Source organism: Coenobita brevimanus, chromosome 54 (assembly GCF_032717465.1).
Source record: "Coenobita brevimanus isolate Jiangsu-jjx chromosome 54, ASM3271746v2, whole genome shotgun sequence".
Taxonomy (NCBI): Eukaryota; Metazoa; Arthropoda; class Malacostraca; order Decapoda; family Coenobitidae; genus Coenobita; species Coenobita brevimanus.
The window spans coordinates 9342787-9367650 of NC_137007.1; the positions used below are offsets into that span (position 1 = coordinate 9342787).

At 41.8% G+C, this 24864-nt stretch overlaps 1 protein-coding gene and 1 pseudogene across 1 annotated transcript in view; both read right to left on the minus strand.

Annotated features, from left to right (window-relative positions):
• The window catches only part of LOC145400999 (putative sodium-coupled neutral amino acid transporter 12), a 406122-nt gene that overhangs the window by 196938 nt on the left and 184320 nt on the right, over positions 1–24864 (minus strand). The window contains exons 4-7 of the mRNA XM_080273357.1: positions 19152–19272; positions 2374–2463; positions 1882–1981; positions 1566–1668 (exon numbers count right to left, since the gene is read on the minus strand). Coding sequence (XP_080129483.1) covers positions 1566–1668; positions 1882–1981; positions 2374–2463; positions 19152–19272 — 414 coding nt within the window. The remainder of the gene's footprint in view (positions 1–1565; positions 1669–1881; positions 1982–2373; positions 2464–19151; positions 19273–24864) is intronic.
• Positions 543–661, minus strand: LOC145401172 (5S ribosomal RNA; annotated as a pseudogene).

Here is a 24864-nt window from a genome sequence, read left to right on the forward strand (position 1 = left end):
AAAAAATAGCTACAGAACCATCAGAGTAGAAAAGAGGAGGGAAGGATGATGAGGTAAAGTTGTTAGAAAGATTTTTGGCAAGGTGCCAGAAGGAGCGGGAAGAATTCGAGTTGGAGAGTTGAGAGCATTTAGTATGGATGAAATTATTTTTAATAGAGCGAAGAACAGACTTAGCACGATTCCGGGCAGAAACGTAAAGATGATGTGATTCAGGGGTGGGGTGGCTCCGGTACCTTTTGTAGGCCTTCTCCTTGTTGCCTTGTATGACAAGCAGAGATACTGGGGGAGTACTCTTGAAAAATAAACCTACCCCCAGGGGGATTTAAATAACTGGCCAATCCAAGATCACACACAGTTATAGACTTCTCAACCTCAGGGCAATGATGGTCAAAGATCAATTTAAAAATGCAGTTACTGTATGTTCATTCATTCATTCATTGCCAGACGCCATGTATCTCAAACGGGGTGGCCAAGGACTTAGAGTTAATTGTTTTACAGGGAGGGGCACTAATCCTCCACCAACCCCACTTGACACATAGGGATGCCAACAGCATCTGGTGTTCCCAGGCGGTCACCCATCCAAGTACTAACCAGACCCAACGTTGCTTAACTTCGCTGATCGGACGGGAAGCGGTGTACTCAACGTGGTATGTAACTCAATTAATTCATTAGACGAGAAATCATGAGAGTTGATGCAGATAAAATGTTGATCTACATCATGGCAGAGCAGATTCTGGACAATATTTTCATAGTTTCTTAATCTTTTTACCTTCCTATAAGAAGAGCATCTGGGAATTTCAAAGCCAAAGGTAATCAAAGCATGATCAGAGGTCACAGGATCAAGCACATCAACCTGGACACCTGATACGTGGTTGCTGTAGAGCCAACAGGAGATAGAATCAAACTGAGGACATGTCCCAAAATATGGGTCAATTGAGACACATAATTTATTTTCATCATTCGATTCAAGGAACTCAAGACGAAAAGGGTTTCAGTAGTGGAGTGTCAGACTTGCATGTGAAGTCACTACAAAACATCAATTCCCATGGTTTAGAGGAAAAAGCCTCATGAAACTGACCAAACTCATCCATGAAACACCTGTCAGTAACTAGATGACCAGGTCAACAGACAACTTCAATTCTCAAGGTTTGTTGGAGAAGGTTGATTGGCACTTCTAAAAGTTTGACTGAAAGTGGAACATGGTCAGAGATAAGTGAATGTGTGAGAAAGTAAGGAATGAATTGGGTAGCTGAAGATTTTTTCTTCTTTTTTTTTTTTTAACAGGATTGTTATGTGGAGGAAAAAAAAAAAAAAGGATGGATGGCCAGGTATGTGAGGAGGAGCTGGGATTCTGGAAGCTTGAATGTTGCATAATTATGTAGCCTACTGCAACAGGCGTGCTGTATACAGTGCTCCCATATTCATGCATTTTTTTTTTTCTTGTTTTCGGACCCTGCTTCACCCCATCTGCAGGTCAAGATGATGATGATATGCTTTAGAGTATTTTCTTCATCAGCAACAGCTCATTTCCTTCCCTACCTCTCACAAATCAAATGCATACTCACAATACATATCCTGTACACATCTAATCGACTGAGATCAGAATTGTTCTTGAAGCAGGGATCTGTATCATTGAGAGCCATGGTGCAGTTTGGAGACACATAATTACTGGAAAGGAAAAAGAAAATGTTAATTTTGGACTTTATTATTTGTAATTCTATGCTGTGCACTACTCTCATGAAATGCATGTTCATAAACTATTTTGATACATTTTTGTTCCAACACTGCATAATGGTATCAGAAATAAGTATCTATTTACTGCTTTAACCAAGGATTGTTGGAAGCTTCTAGCAGAAGCATAACTTGATTATTCTGACTTACCAAATACTATCTCTCAGAGACTTGGCCACAGCTGCTTCGTAGATAGCCAAATCACCATACAGGTATATGCAGAGCACCAAGTAAAACACCTTGTCCCATACTGAAGATTATAAAATTTTTATTACTCTTCTTGTGGTGTGTTTAAATGTATAAAAATTATTAAGCAATCTCAGTTACTTATCCCCATCTGCCACAGGATGTCCCTTCCAAGCCAAACAGAACAGTCTGGATTTAACCAGAATAAAATTACATCTCAAGCTGAAGATATGCAATATACATTACCCATCATTGCATAATACACATACTGATAATACAATTTTCTATTATAGTGAAACAATAAAAACCTACCGATGCTCATATTACATGATGTGTGTTTGAAGCTGGACAGTACTGCAATCTTGCAATAGAATTATGTCAATAAACCATATGGGATTTTTTTTTTTTATAATTCATTGTATGCATAACCACTTTTTACAATATGTATTAGCATACCTTTCGGATAGAAGAGTTCTGCCATTTGTCCCATCTCTATCTGCTCCTGAATGGCATAATATTCACCTACTGTCCTTTCTATTACACCCTCTGAAAAAAAAAAAAAAAACATTATTGAGAGAGAGAGAGAGAGAGAGAGAAAGAAAGAGAGAGAGAGAGAGAGAGAGAGAAAGAAAGAGAAGAGAGAGAGAAAGAAAGAGAGAGAGAGAGAGAGAGAGAGAGAAGGGAAAGTACCGTACGTCAAAGACCTTATGGTCCATAATGTGGGGACACTTCATATTTAATTGGGAATGCATATCCAATTCACATTCACTCTAGTGTGAGTAGGATCCTATCGATGTTTCTTTCAAACTGCTCTTCTGTACTGCAATTAACAACATTCATGAGGAGTCTGTTCCAGGTGATGTAGATCTTGTTCATGCAAATGTTGATACTGTATGTGGAAAAGTTTTCATACACAGTAACCACGCCAATCTCTGACGTAACAGAGCCCAAGTAACATCCGAGACTTGGTCTCGTCCGGGACCTTGGCAAAATACCCCTGGACAGGTGTACTTATAGACCCTAACCAAACCTACAGTAACTTTGAAAGCCACCTAAATAACTCCCTACCAGACATGCACAGCACCTATTTAAGACCCTATTCACACAAAAATGGGGTAGAAACCATAAAATAAATGAAAAGGAACCAAAGAATGAGAAATTACAAGCAAGGAAAATACTTAGCAGTGTACAGGGTACTTACAACACATCCGTGGCCGTTGCAAAGATTAACCCGCTTGGGCACTTTAGGGGACGTAGCCGGAACTACGAGCCACAACACAGCTGTTCGTCACCGCAAGGCAAATACAAAGAGGAGGGATGAACACACATCGGATTTTTTTTGCATTTTGACATTTTTTGACGATTTTAGGAGTCCTAGATCATTTTAGATGTTCATCCAGATGGCATTTTGTCCAGATATCTTAAGGAATATTTGACACTTGGACTAATGGACCCAAGCCCAAAATGTCCAGGACTTGGGGTGACCAGGTCTTAGTCGTCCGGGTCGTAAAACGGTTACTGTACAATACATGCTCGACTTAATGAACTAATTCAGCCTCCCCCCCCCCAGTTATCTCGAATTCTCTGCTAAATACAGTACTGCAACCAGTGCTGGGCAGGTGCACAAACACTTGCACAAAGCGCAATTGCACTCCGGTGAATATCATTTGCGCATTGAGCACCGCACTTGACCATACGCAATATTGCTCTTGCACACCTGTCCTGTGCATTGCGCACTGCGCAATCCAACGGATACGTGGTCTTGGGAGCTTCCCGTATATCTGGACAAGGGATGGGGGAGGCTTGGGAGGGTCGTGAGGGTTCTGCTGGGGGGAGATGGGAGGGACGCATGGGAGGGACGGAGGGTAGTACCATTATTTAAAATGCTGCAACAGAGATCCATCCATCCATCATCCAATCATACTTTGCCCTCTGAGGAGCGTAGGAGTCCGGGGCTAGGCAGATGGTCCCGACATTTAAGATAAGAGTGATCACCCTCACTCATCCCTGAGTGGTATTACATGAGCAATCAACCCCAACCATCCCTTGGATATAAACCTTCACCAGCTCAATCCGACTGGAATGCAGTAAGTACCCACTAAACCACCAAGTGCCAAAATTTGGTTATATGGTTACCACCCAGCATAGTAAATGGTTTCCTGGTGTTCAGGAAACCATTTGGCTTGTCACTCAGTGTAGAGTCACCCACAGGCAGAAGGAAGAGGAAAGAATGAAGGAAAGAATGACAGAAGAGGGAGCGTAAAGTCACCCTTAGGCAGAAGGACAAGGAAAGAATGAAGGAAAGAAAGACAGAAGAGGATGGAAGGAAAGACAGATGGAAGAGAAGAAAGGGCAGACACCCGACAGCAGCACTACATCAAGTGAGTGGATGGTGAGCGCCCCCACCTACCACTAATAACGTATTTTATTATTTTTTAAATTATCATTATTAGTACTAAACACAGATTAATTAAAAATACATTATTTATTAACCCTTAAACCACGGGCTTGTTTTGCTTTGACCTGCGGCTCCCGCGGGCATATTCGCGCTCCAACAGACTTTCTAAAAATATTAGCTAAAAATCAGTTATTAGTCCTAGAATATTAAAATCACATATGCTTATGGCACATACCTTCAGCTTTCTCCTGGGGTGTTTGTTGAGCCCTCGTCGAGTCCCGTAGGACTTGTGGAGACCTCTGAAGTTGGGTAACGAAGTCTCCACTTTACACTTCCCGACAACTCGTAATATGATTACCACAGCCTGATATTATCACTAGAAACACTATTCTATGATTCTCAAATAGTTTGGAATCCATACTCCAGAAAAAAAAAAACACTGTGAAAGAATGAAAATTACGAGGGCGTATGACCATCCCACTTCCAATCATCGCCGCTGGTGGTGTTATTTATTATTCATAAAAACACTCATACCTTATATTTCTATTACTCTATAACACTTATATATATCTACAGTCTTCATCCATAAGTTTCCTTCAGTAATAGTAGTTTATTGTCAGAGTAGGCATTCAATTTCTTTCAGTAAAATACGTAGCATTCACTTTCTCGTCCTGTATACTAGCATTGAGAGTAAATGTCACTTTCACCTTCACTCTCATAACTCATAGTATTCATACATGCTAGGGTGAAACTTTCACTTTCATTACTCCTACTATATATACTCGTATTCTTATAATACTATTCATTTACATTTCTATTTACGTTCTATCTATCTATCTATTCCCAGACACCTCAATCCCATTTGGGGTGGCCACAAACAAATCGCCTCCACGTCACCCTGTCCACTGCCATTTCACTGCCCTGCTCCCAACTCACACCCCCCTATCTCATATACCTCTCCACCCCATCCCTCCATCTCATCCTCGGCCTCCCCCTCCCTCTTCCCCCCTCCACCTAACTCACATACACTCTCTTCGTCAGTCTTTCACCCTCCATCCTCTCCACATGGCCAAACCACCTCAGTGTGTTCCTCATAACGCTTCCTATCACATCCACATCCACACCACAACGCTCCTTTATATCCTCATTCGTCAGCCTGTCTCTCCATGTGACTCCACAGGCTCCTCTTAAATAACTCATTTCCACTGCTCTCACTCTTGACTTGTGTCCTTCCAACAACGTCCAAGCTTCACTTCCATACGTTAGAGTTGGTATCACAATACTGTCATGTAGTAACTTTTTCACTTCTATGCTCACTTCCCTGTTTCTTATCACTGCTTTCAAAGAACCAGCAACCTTTCTTCCCTGCTGTACCCTTTCAAGCACTTCACCCTCCAAACCTCCATCCTTACTCATCACACTACCCAAGTACTTAAATGTACTCACATTTTCCAATTCCTCACCATCCAACATCGCTGTACATTCACTGACTTCACCTCTCTCAAAGACCATCATTTTACTCTTCCCTACATTCACATTTAGATTCCGTTTCTTACACACTCTCCCAAACTCATCCACCAAGCCTTGCAGCTTCCCTTCATCTTCACTCAACAACACAGTATCATCTGCAAACAACAGTACAGGGAGTTTCCAAACACTATCCTCTCTCACCAGGGAGACTCCAACATCCACTACCCTACCTTGTACCTCTTTTATTACCCCCATCCATGTACAGATTGAACAACCATGGAGACATGACACATCCCTGTTTCAACCCAACTTTCAAAGAGAAATATTCACTTAGTTCACCATCCACACGCACTGCAGCCTTCGCACCATCGTACATACTCTTCACAGCATTCAACAACTTTCCATCTACTCCATAATTAACACTTTCCACAATCCTTGTCTATCCACCCTGTCATATGCTTTCTCCAAATCCATGAAAGCCACATACAACTTCTTTCCCTTCTCTAGAAACTTTTCCACTAAAGATCTAAGAATGAACATCTGATCTACACAACCTCTTCCCTTCCTAAAGCCTCCCTGTTCTTCTCCAGCTAATTTCTCTGTTCTTTCTCTAACTCTGTCAATAAGTATTCTATCATACACTTTTCCTATTATACTAAGAAGACAAATGCCCCAATGATTACCACACACTACTTTTTCCCCTTTTCCTTTGTACAAGGGAATAATTATACCTGATTTCCAATCCTCCGGGATTCTACCTTCCTCGCAGGCCAATCTGTACATCTTCCACATCCATTCTACTACTATCTCTCCCCCATGCTTCAGCATTTCACCACACATTCCATCAATTCCTGGGGCTTTCCCCTATTTAACTTTCTTCATTGCTTCCACAACTTCCATCCTATTGATTTCTTCCTGTCTTCTCACCTCCCTCCTTCTCCCAGCCATTCCCCAGCCACTTATACTCGCATTACTTCCATCCTCTATGTTCAACAATTCCTTAAAGTGTTCTCTCCATCTACTCATTTTTTCTCCCTTCTCCACTAGTAATCTACCATTTTTATCTTTCACTCCCCTGCTAACTTCACTTCCACCCTGTCTTACTCTTTTCACCACTTTCTAGAACATTTTCTTACAGTCCCTCCACTTTACACTCAAATTCCTTCCAAATTCCTCATCCACTCTCTTCTTACTCTCTCTTACTAATCTTTTCACCTCTCTCTTTCTTTCTACATATAACTCTCTCTTCCGCCTCTCAACTTCTTCCACGCCCCTATTTCTCATCCATTCATTGTATGCTTTCTTCTTTTGTGCCACAGCCTGTCTCACCTCTTCAGTCCACCTCGCTGTTCCTTGCACCCCCCTCCATCTTCTCTTCCTTCCACACACCACCTCACATGCTGCACATATTTCTTCTGTAAATATCCTACACACACCTTCCACATCCCCCATCTGCTCCAATTCATATTTGCCCAATCGTTCCTCTACTTCTCTCTTATACTCTGCCTTTTTCTCATCCTCTTGTAACCTTTCCTTTCTCCTTGCAACTACTCCTTCCTCTCGTCTTTCCCTTCTTTTATTCCTCCATCCTAATTTTGGCCACCACCAAATAGTGGTCAGAAAGTCCACTCCCCCAACCTCTAAAAGCTCTTGCATCCATTACACATATTCGCATCCTTTCATCCACACACATAATCAATCATTGCCTTCCTTTCATTCAGTTTACCACCCACCCTTCTCATCACTTGCCATGTATACCTGTGGATCATTTTATGCCTGAAGAGGGTATTGGCTATCACCAACCCCCTCCCAGCACAAATGTCCAGTAACGTACTCCCATTCTCATCTATCTCAGCAGGCACACCCCACTCACCAACTATTCCATCCACCTTCACATTCCCTACTTTACCATTCATATTACCGATCAAAAACACTCTCTCATTCCTTCCAAACTTTTCCATGCACACTTCTACATTTGTCCAGAACTCTTCTCTCACTCTTCCAGCACGATCTTGCGTTGGCGCATACACACACACAATCGTCCACATTTGTATTCCAACTTTCAACTTTACCCACACAATCCTTGACCCAACTGATCCATACTGTCTTATGCTCTTCTTCCATCTTTTACTCACAACTATACATACTCCTTCCTTTGCCCTCTCATTCTCACCTACTCCTGCACATATACCCCATCCATACTCCCATTCTCTCACACTTTCTCCTCTCCATTTTGTTTTAGTTATTCCACATACATCCACTTTCGCATCCTCAAGCACCTGGACAATCTCTGTCTCTTTCACCTCATCATTCGCTCCTCTTACATTCCATGTACCCATTACCAAGTCCTTTGTCCGGTCCTGGGTCGTCATCGTTTGGTCAGTCCTTGTCAAAGGCTTCTCGTTTGTTTTTTTAGTTAGTTGTTTTCCGGGGAGGGGCACTAAACCTCCGCCAACCCTTTTAGTCGACTTTTACGACAAGCAGGGGTACTGGGGGAGTAGTCTTGAAAAAAAACCCTACCCCCAGGGGGGTATATTAATTTCTTATCACAACTGAACCCCTGCGCTGTATCCACACTTGTCACTTTCTCTTTTCCTCCATTGTTCTCTTAACCTCGTCATCCCACTATGAGGTACACGTTTCCTGGCACTGCATTCCTTCTCTGAACACCCCCAAAACCAATCATGTTAACAGTCACTTTGCTCTTTCCATTCCCATTCATTAGACTTTCAAAATATTCTTTCCATCTGGTCCTTTCTTCATTCCCATGGGTTAATAACCTACCACTTGCATACTTTACATTTTCACATTTCTGTCCACTGTCATTTCTACATTTCTGCTCCTCTTTCCAGAATAACTTCCTATTTTCAGAGTAATTTGCATTCATTTTTCTTCCTAGATCATCATATACCTCCTCCTTTTTCCTCTTCACTAGTCTCTTTATATGCTTCTTGATCTCAGTATATTAATTTCTTATAACAACTGAACCCCTGCACTGTATCCACTCATGTCACTTCATCCTCTTTTCTTCCACTGCTCTCTTAACCTCGTCATCCCACTATGAGGTACCTTTCTTCTTTGTTGTTACTCTTGCCACACCACACACCACTTTTGCATTCCTAACTAAGCAATCCCTATATGCATTCCACAGGCTGTCCAAATCCTTTTCATTCCAATTCACTGATTCTAACTCCTCTCCTACTGGCCCTGTATTCATCTGCCATTTCTTTGACCCTCGGCTTCTCGATTTTCAGTCTCTCTCTCTCTCTCTCTCTCGCAGCTCCTCTCTCTCTTGGTCCATCTCATTCCTCTCAGCTTGATCTTGCATACCACAATATGATCTGACAAACCTCTACATCTTCCTCTCCCTTCCCTCGTATCACCAACACTACCCAGCATTGATTTCTAAATGAGCATGTAATCAATCATGCTTTTGTCAACATATCCATTCCCTCCATACCATGTATATTTGTGTGCATCTTTGTGTTTAAAATAAGAATTACAAATGCAGAACCTCCTTTCCTGACACATATCCTTCAGTCGCTTCCCATTATCATTTTCTCCTGGTATTCCATTATTATCCATTATATTATTCACAGGACCAGTGTTTACTCTACCATTCATATCACCCATTACAATCACTTCATAACTCCTGAGCATTTCTCCTACTACTTCATTCAGCTCATCCCAAAACCTGTCTTTCTCTGTCTCACTACCTGTCATCACACAGTGCATACGCTACAATCACTGCCAATAACTTTTACCCATCAATAAAGTTTGTCTTTCTTTCCTTCATTCTTTCCTCTTTCTTCTGCCTACAGGTGACTTTACACTCCTTCTTCTGTCTTTCTTTCCTTCATTCTTTCCTTTTCCTTCTACCTATATGACTCTACATTAAGTGACAGACCAAATGGTTTCCTGTACACCAGGAAACCTTTACTACGCTGGGTGGTAACCACATAACCAAATTATGACATCTGGTGGTTTAATGGGCAATTAAGGCCTCTCCAATCAGACTGAGCCTGTGCAGGTTTATATCCATAGGGTGGTTGGGGTTTATTGCTCACGTAATGCCACTCAGGGATAAGTGAGGCTGGTCACTCTCATCTTAAATGTCAAGACCAACTTGCCTAGGCTCAGGTTCCTACGCTCATGGGGTGACATAGGACTGGATGATGGATGGATGGATAAAGAACTGTATTCTCTTAACACTTTCCTCTGTTTAATTGATCAAGCAAGCCTTAATGAATGTTCTTACAAGTATCTTGGGTGAAATCAGTATGATATTTCAGCATCTGAAAATCAGCATAGGTACATTTTATGGATGATAAATATTAATAATCAATACTCAGAAAGTCCACAAGAGAATTTTAGCCTAAGACCTGATTTTACATGGCATTTCATGCTTAGCGGTCTCTTTTTCTTTGCATTTTATTATTCAGATGGCATTTCCAAAACCCAGATTTTTTTTTTTTACACTTAAGAATCTGGATAACTGAGAAATCTAGACACATCTTTTTCCCAGGCATGCTGAATAACAATTGACTGCCACTAAATACAGTGTGCTGGCTTACAGACTTGCTGATTCAACTGCTCACTCAATTCATGCACTCCTCAAACACCTCTCTCATTACCATTTATCTTTATGAAAATGAAATTTACTTATAAATTCAATCTGATTCAATCCTTCACAGTACAATGCCACACTGCCAAAATCAGAAAAGTTTTTTCATGTGACTCCTTAAACAAACAGTAATGGGGATACAAACTCAATAACTTCTGCAGTGCATGCAGATGAATGGAGTAACTAACCAAATCTACTTTTTGTGTTGTTCCTGGTGATGCTCAACCCAGCATGCCTGATGCAGCACACCTGTCTACCACAGGGAGGTAACTACCCCTAAAGGGTCATCCCTGAGGCTTCCTACATCGTTCAGGTTGTGTCTGTGACTCAGTGTGGCACATGTTGTGCAGTGTTCCATAATGTGGGTAATGTTGTGTGGGCATAATCAACAAATGGGGCATGCATAATCTGTGATTCCACTCCACCCAAATCTAAGCTGGTAACTGAAGAGTGATGGGTGATGTCTTGATCTAAGCCTAGCTAGAACTCGTTCACCCATGGTTAGGTATACTTGAAATGGGTGGATGCTGGGAGGGGGAGCTTGTAATAAAGTGTTTTGATTGAGGTGCTGTACAGCATTCCCTCATTTTACAATGAGAATGCATTTGAAAAAATTCATTGCATAATGATATACCGTACATCGTCAATTATAATGGGTTCAATGGGCATACGTTTTTGGCAAAGAGTCGCCCACCAAGCAGAAATAAATAATAAGGTTCTAACTCACATAAATTAACAGTAGTTACTTTGCTTCAGTGCACTTCACTTCTTGCTGACCACTAAAAATTAGTATAAGAACAGGTTTTTACCTCACCTAAACTGGTAATGGTAGTTATTTCACTTTACTGCATGCACCTCATTTGCTGCCTGAATTCCAACACCACACTTTTGTTCCATCACTGACAATAATACAACAAAAAAGCTACTGTAGACTTATGTGTGGGCAATCGTATTAAGAAAAAAAAAAAAAAAGCAATTATGTATCAATCACTAAAGCTTCATGTTGAATCATCATGATTGCATAAGCAAAAATTCTACTGTATATTGAAAAAAAGTCCTAACTTTTTCATCACTGAATATATAATTGATCTCGTACCTGTTCACTGAGGAACAAGGGACTGCTGTATTGTCCTGAGTGTGAAACGGATGTGTAGGATTTTTTTCTATCTATCTATCTATCTATCTATTGCCAGACGCCTCAATCCCGTTTGGGGTGGCCACAAAAAAATCACCTCCAAGTCGCCCTGTCCCCCGCCATTTCACTTCCCTGCTCCCAACTCACACCCCCCTCTCTCATATATATATATATATATTTTTTTTTTTTTTTTTTTTTTAAATAACAGAACGGAGGAAGGAAAAACAAATGGAGAAAAAAAATAATCCATACACCAGATTACTGGTGTCCTCTGTTCATAAAATATCTGTAACAGTTAGACTTGAACAGTTGTAGGTTGAAATTTGGAGGAAAACAACTCTGGGGAAGCGAGTTCCAGAGAGATGCAGTTCGGGGAATGAAAGAATTCTGATAGGCAGAAGTTCTGCAATGTGGTTGAGTGACATTCCAGTCATGAGCGCTACCAGATGCCCGTGTAGCACGAGGGAAGGCATGGAGAGGTGGCACCATGGACGCAACTTCGTTTGGAGCATTTGCCAAAAATATCTGTAAAATAATGCAAGGGAGGCAACATTCCTTCTTACTTGCAGGAGGTAGTTTATATGTAATGGCAGGATTGTTAATGATTCTAACAGCTTTATTCTGAATTTTGTCTAGTTGTCTTAATGCAACTTCTCCACAACCATTCCACAAGGGTGAGCAATATTCAAGCTGAGAGCGCACATGACTCTTATAAATTATAGCTAACTGCTCATCGGCGAAGAAGTTACGGACTCTGTACAATAATCCAAGTTTCTTTGAGGCGGTTTTAGCAAGTGATCTGACATGAGAGGTCCAGCTGAGGGCACTGTTAAGTGAGACACCAAGAATTTCAATACTTTTGGAGATGGGAATATTAGTAGCACTGAAGGTAATGTACGAATCTGGCAATATCTGTCTATTAGTAAACTGTATATATTTAGTTTTACTAGCATTAAAAGAGACAAGGTTGTTTTGTCCCCATTCACTGATTGTAGATAGATCTTGATTTATGGAGATGGCTGTATTGAGTTGAGAGGTAGAGATATTAGACTTTGTAAATGGATGTCTGAGTGTGAATGAACTATGTGGTGTTGAGTCATCTGCATATGAGTGAATGGGATTGTGAGTGACAGATAAGAGATCATTAATATGAACCAAGGAAATAGGGGTTGGCGCCAGAACTGATCCCTGTGGCACGCCGCGTTAACTGAGTGGAAATTGAATACATCATCATCTACTATTACTCTTATTTTCCTGTCACTAAGATAAGAAGAAATCAAAGGAACAAAAGATGTTAGTCCATAGCAAGGGAGTTTGGACAGCAGGGAACGGTGCCATACTCTGTCGAAAGCTTTAGAGATATCAAGAGCTACTGCATGAGTTTCTCCAAAAAGATCAATTGATTGATGGATGGTATGAGTTAAGAAATTGAGTATGTCAATGGTGGATCTTTCGTGGCGAAACCGTATTGTCTATCATTAATTAAGTTGTTGGATTCAAGATGTTTAACAATATGCTTATTAATTAAAGTTTCAAATACCTTACCAGAGAAGATGTGATAGCTATTGGTCTGTAATTGGAGGGGTCAGACGAACTTCCTTTCTTCGAACTGGGTGGATATTGGCTTCTTTCCATGAATTTGGGAATAAAGAAGTACGTATGCATAGTCTGAATAATTTAGCTAGGACAGAGGCAAGTTCAGAGGGAACACTTTTTCAAAACACCAATTGGGAATTCCATCTGGACCTGGAGCTTTGTTGGTAGGTAAATTGTCTAGGATGGATTTTACAAATCTTGTCTGTATTTTAAGTGGGTCAATTTCGGGAGAATCAAGTTCCAGTACTGAGAAATTCTGGCTGGTATCATCTATGGTAGAGTTTCTTGCAAAGGTACTAGCAAAGATATCCGCTTTCCCACGTGGGTCATTTGTAATATTGCCATCTGAAGATTTTAGTGGGGGAATGGAAGATGACTTGTTAAAGTTATTATTGAAAGAATTAAGAGCTGACCAGAATATTCTATTGTCATTAGGGTTGTTAAGTAGTTTTGATGCTTGCTTTTGAAGAAAGTTTGATTTAGATAGATTTAATACAGCTTTTGCATGATTTCTAGCAATTTTAAATTGGGAGAGTGATTCAGGTGTTTTTGATTTTAAGTAAGAGTTATATGCTAATGACTTTTGGGCTGTTGCTCTGGCACAATTGCCATCAAACCATTTTGGAGAGTTTGATCTTTTAGTGAATTGTTGACTTGGTATGAATAAATCCATACCAGCTAGTATTAAGTCACAAATGTGGGACTGGGTAGAATTGGGATCACTAGAGAAGAAAGACTGCCATGGAACATCAGCAAGATAATTTCTAAATCCATCCCAGTCTGCCCTGTCAAAGTGCCATCGGGTCACCCTGACAGGTTCGGAATGGGGAGATGTAGGAGGGTTAACTAATGAGGCTTTGATGAGATTGTGGTCAGAGGATCCAAGTGGTGACAGTACCTCTATCCTGTATTGATCTGGATTATTTGTCAAGAATAAATCCAAGAGATGGGCATTATGGTCAGGATTATCAGGTATTCTGGTTGGTTGCTTTACCAACTGGGTGAGATTAAACGATTCATAAAACAGCTCGCATTCTAGACCAGCGTCGTCAGTCCGGGCAGAATGCAATAACCATTCAACATTGTGTATGTTAAAATCACCCAAAATGGTACTCATTTGCCAAGGACAAGGTCAAGGTTACTCAACTGAGTAGATATGGAATCAAATACACTGGGTTCCGAAGAAGCATTGGGGGAACGATAAACTACACAGATATATTTGGTAATGTTTTGGCAATTTAATTTATATAATGAGTAATCAAAACTGGATGAAGTGAAGTTTAAAATAGTGTCAACTGCATATTGGGATTTGATATAACAACAGGTACCGCCCTTGTTTCGAAAGTTTGTAAGGAGATGGTAACCGAGAAAACAAAATGGAGATATATCGGTAGAGGGTGAGATTTGTGGTTCTGTGAGGAAAAGGACCAAAGGGGATATGGACTGAAGGAAAAAATGAACTGAGTTTAAATTTGAGGTAAGGCCGCGGATGTTGGTAAAGAATAAGGCCGCACTGTCACCTCTTCGCCGATGAGCATTCCCGGAAATAGCAACAGTCGCTGCTGGCACAGTCGCTTGATAGCGACCGGGAGGACCCTGTGCCTCCAGCCCTACCCTGCCGGTGGTGGCAATCCGAGATACCACCTCATTTGATTGTGAGATTGCAGCGGCCATTACTAAAGATGTGAATAGAAGGTGTGATATGTTATGCGCATGTAGTGTGGTGTAGACAGTTGAAGGTAGAGGTATCATGAGAGCATGCTGGCCTACTCTCTGTGTAAATGAATGCACTGAAAATGTTCAGCAAAGGGAGATGGTCAGGATCAAGTCCTGAGGGCTGGTGAAACGGGAGCTCCAGCTCTCCCTGTCACCAGCTTGCCATCAACCTCGGGAGTACTGCCCTGTTCGACTGGTGCTACAGTCTACTCCTCCACCCCATCCCTCCATCTCATCCTCGGCCTCCCCCTCCCTCTTTCCCCCTCCACCTCACTCACATACACTCTCTTCGTCAGTCTTTCACCCTCCATCCTCTCCACATGGCCAAACCACCTCAGTGTGTTCCTCATAACGCTTCCTATCACATCCACATCAACACCACAACGCTCCTTTATATCCTCATTCGTCAGCCTGTCTCTCCATGTGACTCCACAGGCTCCTCTTAAATAACTCATTTCCACTGCTCTCACTCTTGACTTGTGTCCTTCCAACAACGTCCAAGCTTCACTTCCGTACGTTAGAGTTGGTATCACAGTACTGTCATGTAGTAACTTTTTCAGTTCCATGCTCACTTCCCTGATTCTTATCACTGCTTTCAAAGAACCAGCAACCTTTCTTCCCTGCTGTACCCTTTCAAGCACTTCACCCTCCAAACCTCCATCCTTACTCATCACACTACCCAAGTACTTAAACGTACTCACATTTTCCAATTCCTCACCATCCAACCTCGCTGTACATTCACTGACTTCACCTCTCTCAAAGACCATCACTTTACTCTTCCCTACATTCACCTTTAGATTCCGTTTCTTACACACTCTCTCAAACTCATCCACCAAGCCTTGCAGCTCCCCTTCGTCTTCACTCAACAACACAGTATCATCTGCAAACAACAGTACAGGGAGTTTCCAAACACTATCCTCTCTCACCAGGGCCACTCCAACATCCACTACCCTACCTTGTACCTCTTTTATTACCCCATCCATGTACAGATTGAACAACCATGGAGACATGACACATCCCTGTTTCAACCCAACTTTCAAAGAGAAAAATTAACTTAGTTCACCATCCACACGCACTGCAGCCTTCGCACCATCGTACATACTCTTCACAGCATTCAACAACTTCCCATCTACTCCATATATTCTTAACACTTTCCACAATCCTAGTCTATCCACCCTGTCATATGCTTTCTCCAAATCCATGAAAGCCGCATACAACTTCTTTCCCTTCTCTAGAAACTTTTCCACTAAAGATCTGGGAATGAATATCTGATCTACACAACCTCTTCCCTTCCTAAAGCCTCCCTGTTCTTCTCAAACTAATTTCTCTGTTCTTTCTCTAACTCTGTCAATAAGTATCCTACCATACACTTTTCCTATTATACTAAGAAGACAAATGCCCCTATGATTACCACACACTTCTTTTTCCCCTTTTCCTTTGTACAAGGGAATAATTATACCTGACTTCCAATCCTCCGGGACTCTACCTTCCTCCCAGGCCAATCTGCACATCTTCCACATCCATTCTACTAGTATCTCTCCCCCATGCTTCAGCATTTCATTTTTCATTGCTCATTTTGGGGTGTCTGGAATTGGAATGTTGGTGATGGTGGTCTGCTAATATTTGTGTGGTGGCCGTCTTATGTACCTAGTTGTGTTGTGTGGCCCTGTCATATAATGAAAGAGTTATACATTAGTGCAGGCTTCATAGCAGAATTGTGTACCTCTCTTGTCATGGTATTCTTTAACAAGGAGGACTTCACGTTCAATGTACAAGTGAGCTGTGGAAGTGGTTTTGGTGCCACCACTGATAAGTAGGGCCGGATTACCAGGTATAGGCAAAATGGGTAATTGCCTACCAGGCCACGGAATGTCGCGGGCCACCCAGACTTTCAGAGCGGAATAAATATACGCTTTGGGCATCCAAATAAGGGCCATCACCCATCAAGCCATCAAAAAAGGCCATTATAGGTCATGCCAAAATTTCACTGGAAATAACGGAAAAAAAGAGATCTGTATGTTGCAGGCCAACTGTCTGCACTGCCTACCAGGCCACAGCAGGGTTAATACGGTCCTGCTGATAAGTATTTTATAGAGCTGACAGGGGTCTGTGAAATGGGTGAGTGCTGTTAAAATGGCCTTCCAGTTTTCCTTTATGCTAATTTTGTTGTCAATATTGTTGCTTAATTGCTGGAACCTTGTGACGGTGTTATGTCTGTGTTGATGATGATGCTCAAGTAGAGGTCATGCTTGGCCCAGCACACCTGTTGACTGCAGGTAAGCAACTGCCCCAGGAAGTCATTAGATAGGTTCCCTACATCACTAATGTTGTGTCTGTGTCTTTGTGTGCCTTGCATTGTGCAAAGCTTCATGGTGGATTATGTTATGTGGGATTATTCTACAACAGAGGCATCTGTGATTCCACCCAACACAAATCTAAGCTGGACACTTAAAACAGCTGGGTGATGTCCCACTTTATGCCACGCTAGCATAGCTCAATCAGTTCTATTTGAGGATACCTCTGATGGGTGGATATTGGGAAGGGATCTTGTTATGGAGAGTTGTGATCAAGGTGCTATATTGCCCTGAACATGAAAAGGTGTATGTGTTTCTTCACTGCTAGTGCTGGAGTGTCTGGAGGTGAGATATTGTTGAACAGGATCTAGTATGTTTGTGGGATGACTGTTTTATGTGCCTAGTTTTGTTCTGTAGTTCTGTCATAAAATGACACCACAGGCTGCCATGTATGCCTCTCATGTCAAGATATTTTCTAACAGAAAGAAATTAGGTTTCAAAGTGTAGGCTATGTAAGTTGTAGAAATGATACCGGTGCAACCAGTAATGATTTGTAGAACAATACTCTGTACAGTTTGCAAGGTGTTGTGGGCGCTAGGCAGGATGGGGACCCATGCCAGGGAGGCATGGGACATCACTGATCTAATCTGTTGTTTGCAGTGTAGGGAGATGTTCTTTTAGTCTTATGTCTGTATGAGAGGAGAGGTGTATAGAAATGAGTCATGCTGTTTTATGTGAGCTATCTCCTGTGTAAGGCTTTGGGTGTCTGGTCTTCTGTTGCCATGAGGAATATGGTGTTTGTTTGCACTAAGTATGATCTTGTTAAATTTCATAAAGTGCCTGTCAATGTTTAGTTTATGATGGATGTGTTGCTTTGTGTATTGGCGTTGTTCCGTTTCATCAGTGAAATCCGTATAGTTCGTCGTCTTTTAGCATGTGTATGTATTTGTTGTAGTTAAGGGTGTGTTTCTAAAACGATCATGATGGGGAGATCTGATGGGAGTCTAGGTTCCATCTACCAGATGGTGGTGAATGAAAGTGTGGGTGAACAAAATGTAATGTCTGAGGAACTGCAAAAATAGTGTGCTTGGTGAGGGATGTAGGTGTATTGTGAGGTGTCATCTAAGATTGTACATGTTGTTAAGATGCGATGGAATATCAAGCCTTTAGCAGTTTTCATGGTGTACCTGGCAGTATTTTCAGCATTAACCTCCAGAAATTACAGGGTTAAGTATCTCTGATGGGGAGGAGATGAGGTTGTATTACGTTAATATAGAATGGGAGGTACCGGGTGGATGTAAATGTTAAAAATGGTTTCTTGTTTTTGATATGTTGATGAGTAACTGGAGGCCACGGGGGGAACTTTGTTTCGAGTCAAAGAAATGTCTGTGAAGGCACTGCATCTGTCACATACCCCTGTGCTGTTTGATATTTTTAATAGTAGTGCAAGTGGTGGGGATCCAATCTCTGTAAGAATTGCACTTAACAGATCCATAAGTTCACTGTGTGTCTATGATGGGCTGGAAGAATACTGGGCAAAAAATGCACTTTGGGCTTGGGATTGCTCTCAGTGTCTCTAGTAAGTGCAACTGCACTGTATCGTTTATAAAGGCTTCAGCATGCTTGCATGTAAGGAGGAGGTAAATAAAATGACTGCTGGAGTCAATTGCCTTTGTGTAAGAAAATAGAAGAGGAAGCAGCTGCCCCTTTATGATATATCGTGCCCTACCAGGCTGATCAAGGTCCTCTTTGCAAGATGAAGGGTAGGTCACGAAAGTTTTGCTCCCAGGCCAAAATTGTAGTTGCTCCTTCTCGCCTGAAGTGTACAACTCCACCACGGGTAACCTTTCCTCCAGTACCATATTTTTGGTGTATTATTGTCAAGCTGGTCTGTAAACCCCAGGGATCAAGCTTATTTTTCTCCTACAGTAAAACATTTCTAAATGCACAAACTCACAAATCTGACCTTTCTTGATAAGACTTTCCAAGGAATGGTCAAACCTGTTATAAGAGGTGATTCCTCTTCATGCTCGTCTTGGTCTTCCGAGGTGTCAATGGAGCGTTGGTCAGCCTCTGCATTCTCTAATGTTCGATTCACAAGTTCATCTGCCACTTGGCCACGCTGTAAAACACACCATGGTTATTTAGGCACCACTGTATACTGTGTTGCTATCATAATTAAATATCAACAAAGACTTCAGACTTTAATCTAATTACAGAACAGAACATTAACTAATTACAGAACATAACACAAACATTTTTGCTCAGACATCAAGAGTCAATGTTTGGATGGCTGGGATTTCTCAGGGCTGAACAAAATTGCCTAGTTTTACATTGGATGAAATGTCTAAGTGCATCTAAAGCAACAAAAGGGTTTATCAAGAAACACTTTTCTCTTCCTGCTGGTTGCTTCAAAACTCAATAGGCAGTGGCTCAAAGCCACCTCTAACTATCATGTAGTGAAGTTGAGAGGAAACATACACTCAGACCAGTATCAGAGCAGGGTAGTACACAGAAAAAAATCCACTGTGCAGAGATGAGAAAAAATTCTACTTATACATATAAGTTTGGATATCTAAATGCTCATGCTCCCTTAGGAGCCTTGGGGTTCTCTACAATCAGCAGGGCCCCCACATGTTGTGCACATGCCAAGATGCAAGGCATCCTTTTCAGTTTGAAGGATCTCTCTTCACTTGAACATAACTATTGTCATCATCATCATAATCCGGACCTCCTTTCCAACCTTACGGCAGGGCGAGGAGTAGCAATGTCCAGACAGCCCAAGTTTGCCCAATCCAATGGGCCACACTTTCATTCACTCATCATTCAAGCCACCGGAATCCTGGCTCTATCTGATATGCCAAAAACATTCACCACATTTTGTAGTTTCACATAAACGTGTCCAATAGAGTCAATCCAGATGCTGTCACACAGAGAAGGGGGTGCCGTATCCTTGATCATGCACTTTTTCTCACAAAATTCATCCAGCCAGCTTGGTCTCCTGTCAGTCCCCTAGCCTCACCGACTTCCAACCTCTCTTCCTCACACACTCATCCACCATATCCCTCCACCTTCTCCTTGGCCTACCTCGCCTCCTCCCTCCTTCAAATTCACTCAGATATACCTTTTTCACCACTTCGTTGTTACCCATTCTCTCCACATGACCATACCATTTCAGTACAATCTCTTTGATTCTGGTGTCCACAGACTTCCTCACTCTGCATCTTTCACGAATCACATTATTTCGTATCCTATCCACTCTCTGTACTCCACATACATTCCTCAGCGGTCCAATCTCCACTGCTCTCTCTTGACTTTGCATTTTCATGCCACACCATAGTCTCACATCCATATGTTACAGCTGGCATTAACATTCCTTCATGTATGCCTCGTGCAGCTGCAACACTCAAGTCTCTGTTTCTTATCAAGGCCTTCATGGCACCAGCTACTTTCCTTCCTTGTGCCACTCTACTTTCAACTTCTTTTGCTCATTTCCTCTCCTTTCTATCAGTGTACGCAAGTATTTGAACACTCACCAATTCCAGTCTCTCTCCATTCATTGTAACATCACACTGGGAGTCACCTTCTCTCTCAATAACCATCACTTTTATTCTTTTCTAAATTTACTCTCAAGGCACGACATTCACAGACATCAGCAAAACCCTGCACTAGTCTACCAAGTTCTTGTTCTGTACTTGCAGGAAGTACTGCATCTTCAGCATACAACAAATATTAGATATTCCATCCATCACCATTCAGTACAAATGCCATCCCTCTCTCCATTACTCGTGTTTTTACTTCTCTCATCACCCCATCCATATATATACTGAACAACCATGGGGACACTGCACAACCTCATTGCACGCCCACACTGGTTGTGCACCATGCTCAGATGCCCACTTCCCCTTACACATACCTTACTACCATCATAAAAACTCTTGACGGAACCTAGCAGCTTAATATCTACACCACACATGCGCAAAATTTTCCACAATCCTTCTCTGTCTACATTGTTGTATGCTTTCTCCAGATCCATGAATGCCATAAACACCTCACAGTCCTTATCACAAGCTTTCTCCACTATCTGTCTTACTGCAAACATTTGATCCACACATCCTTTGCCACTCCTAAAGCCACCATGTTCATCACTCACTAGGACTTCTGATATCTCTCTTACTTTCTCTATAATAATTCTTCCATATATCTTCCCTACCACACTCAATAAACTTATGCCATGATTATTTTTGCACTCACTTTGCTCACCTTTATTTTTGTACAGGGGTACAATCACTGCCTTTTTCCACTTTGCAGGCACAGTTTCACTCATCCATGCCTTCACACATGTCTCCAATAAGCACTTCATTCCACTCTCTCCACTACACTTAACCATCTCTGCATACACCTCATCAACCCCAGCTGGTTTCCCATTTTTCAGCCATTTCAGTGTTCTTCACTTGTGCGAGTGTCACATATCCTGGCACAGCATTCCTTCTCTGCACACCCCCAAAACCAATCACGTTTAAAGCAGCTCTGCTCTCTTTATTCCGTTTCACCAGGCTTTCAAAATAATCTTTCCATCTGGTCCTTACTTCATCCCAGTGGGTTAAAAATCTACCACTTGCATCCTTCATACCTTCACATTTCTTTCTACTGCCTTATGTAATAAAATTAATAACACTTTATTGTATTAAAGGGTTACTGGAGACTGGAGACTACAGTATCTTACTTTAGATAACTGAATGGGGGAAGACCAATCCAGTCTGAGATAGCTATGAAAAGTTTGGTATGCAATCTTCATTATATGTAAATTATTCTGGGCTGGAGGTGGGGCTGGAGCTAGCTCTGTGACTAGGGTGAGAAGTGGTTGGAAGCAGTTCAGGGAGCTCTTGCTTCTCTTGACATTGAGAGGACTCTCCCTACGTGCTAAGGGGTCTTTGTATGCAGCATGTGTTAGGAGTGTAATGCTGTATGGTAATGAGAGCTGGGCAGTGAAGAAGGAGGATATTCGCCGGCTCAGACGTACAAAAATGACAATGATTAGGTGGATGTGCAGTGCGTCCCTGCATCCAAGGTCTGGGGGGGCTGGGTTCACGATGGAAGAGTTAAAAGGTAGGATGGGACTGGAGTGTATTGGTGTTGTGATGAGGAGAGGTAGATTGAGATGGTTTGGACATGTGGAGAGGATGGGGGATGATAACTGGGTGAGGAAGGTGAGAAGTGTTAATATTGGGGGTGGGGTTACGAGGAGTAAACCGAGAAAGACATGGGACGAGGTCATTAAGTGTGCCCTCAGGGTTAAGGGACTGAACAGGGAGGCTGCAATGGATCGTGCAGCATGGAGAGCCGCCATTAAGTGACCAAGGCCGACGCATGCAAGCATGTTGGAGCCTTTAAAAACGAAATGAAACGAAACATATCAGACAACAGTTCAGTATACTGTACAGTGGCTATAAAACAGATGATACAATTAAGATAATTTGACACCCCACAAAGGAAAAGATGTTTTTTAATACAACGTTGCACACATTAATATAACACAACACAGTATATCATGAAGAAAGAAACATACATGCTCTCAGTAAAGAATCATAAATTACAGTAAACTCTCAATTATCAGTCATCACTGTCCGGCCTAACGCAATGTCCAGTGCTTTTTGCTTGGTTCTGTTAAAACAATATCCGGTAATATTATGCAATATCCGGCTCGGAAACAGGAAGCAATTGGCCCTCTGACTCGGACACAGGACCCAATCAACGCATGGACAGATCCCACAATGCACCAGCCAAACACGGTGCGTTGCAGAGGCGGCCCAACCCATGCAGACCGTTGCTCTTTCAGTCTCTCCTGTGGACATCATACAGTGAGGACGTATCAGTGTGCTCTGCTCTTGTGACCCACATGGTAGCTAAACCCTTGTGCTGCAACTATGGCCTTCCATGCCTTGCTCATTGCCATAGTGCTGAAACTAACCTAGTGGCCCCCCTCAGTGTTCTGACTACTGTACTGTATAATGAGGACATATCAGTGCATATCTACCCTTTATCGATACCAACAACAGGTGAGTACAGTATGATTATGATTATATTATGTATTGTATTACTTTATGTTTTGTATCAATACTATACTGTATTTTATGCTTAATTTTAATAATTTACTCAAGGGTAATATTATAGGAGAGTTTTTAGGATAGAAGGTCGTGACGGATAATAACACATTATCCGGCTTGACGCTGAATGGATAGCCAATTGATAGTACCATGCAATATCTGGCATTCTCCAATATCTGGGATTCTGCAATATCTGGCATGGGGGTTGGCTGAACTGTGCTGGATATATGATTGAGATTTTACCGTAAAAAAAAAAAAAAAAAAATTCAAGCACTGGTTAATCCAGACTTAATCCAGTTTGGTTACTCATTGTATAAACTAAATTGTTAAAATATAACCAAACATATCTGTGTAGAGGATGGAAGTAATGCGAGTATAAGTGGCTGGGGAATGGCTGGAAGAAGGAGGGAGGTGAGAAGACAGGAAGAAATCAGTAGGATAGAAGTTGTGGAAGCAATGAAGAAAGTTAAATTGGGGAAAGCCCCAGGAATTGATGGAGTGTGTGGTGAAATGCTGAAGCATGGGGGAGAGATAGTAGTAGAATGGATGTGGAAGATGTGCAGATTGGCCTGGGAGGAAGGTAGAGTCCTGGAGGATTGGAAGTCAGGTATAATTATTCCCTTGTACAAAGGAAAAGGGGAAAAAAAAGTGTGTGGTAATCATAGGGGCATTTATCTTCTTAGTATAATAGGAAAAGTGTATGGTAGAATACTTATTGACAGAGTTAGAGAAAGAACAGAGATTTTAGTTGGAGAAGAAAAGGGAGGCTTTGGGAAGGGAAGAGGTTGTGTAGATCAGATATTCATTCTTAGATCTTTAGTGGAAAAGTTTCTAGAGAAGGGAAAGAAGTTGTATGCGGCTTTCATGGATTTGGAGAAAGCATATGACAGGGTGGATAGACAAGGATTGTGGAAAGTGTTAAGAATATATGGAGTAGATGGAAAGTTGTTGAATGCTGTGAAGAGTATGTACGATGGTGAGAAGGCTGCAGTGCGTGTGGATGGTGAACTAAGTGAATTTTTCTCTTTGAAAGTTGGGTTGAAACAGGGATGTGTCATGTCTCCATGGTTGTTCAATCTTTACATGGATGGGGTAATAAAAGAGGTACAAGGTAGGGTAGTGGATGTTGGAGTGGCCCTGGTGAGAGAGGATAGTGTTTGGAAACTCCCTGTACTGTTGTTTGCAGATGATACTGTGTTGTTGAGTGAAGACGAAGGGGAGCTGCAAGGCTTGGTGGATGAGTTTGAGACAAGTGTGTAAGAAACAGAATCTAAAGGTGAATGTAGGGAAGAGTAAAGTGATGGTCTTTGAGAGAGGTGAAGTCAGTGAATGTACAGCGAGGTTGGATGGTGAGGAATTGGAAAATGTGAGTACGTTTAAGTACTTGGGTAGTGTGATGAGTAAGGATGGAGGTTTGGAGGGTACAGCAGGGAAGAAAGGTTGCTGGTTCTTTGAAAGCAGTGATAAGAAACAAGGAAGTGAGCATGGAAGTGAAAAAGTTACTACATGACAGTATTGTGATACCAACTCTAACGTTGGGAAGTGAAGCTTGGACGTTGTTGGAAGGACACAAGTCAAGAATGAGAGCAGTGGAAATGAGTTATTTA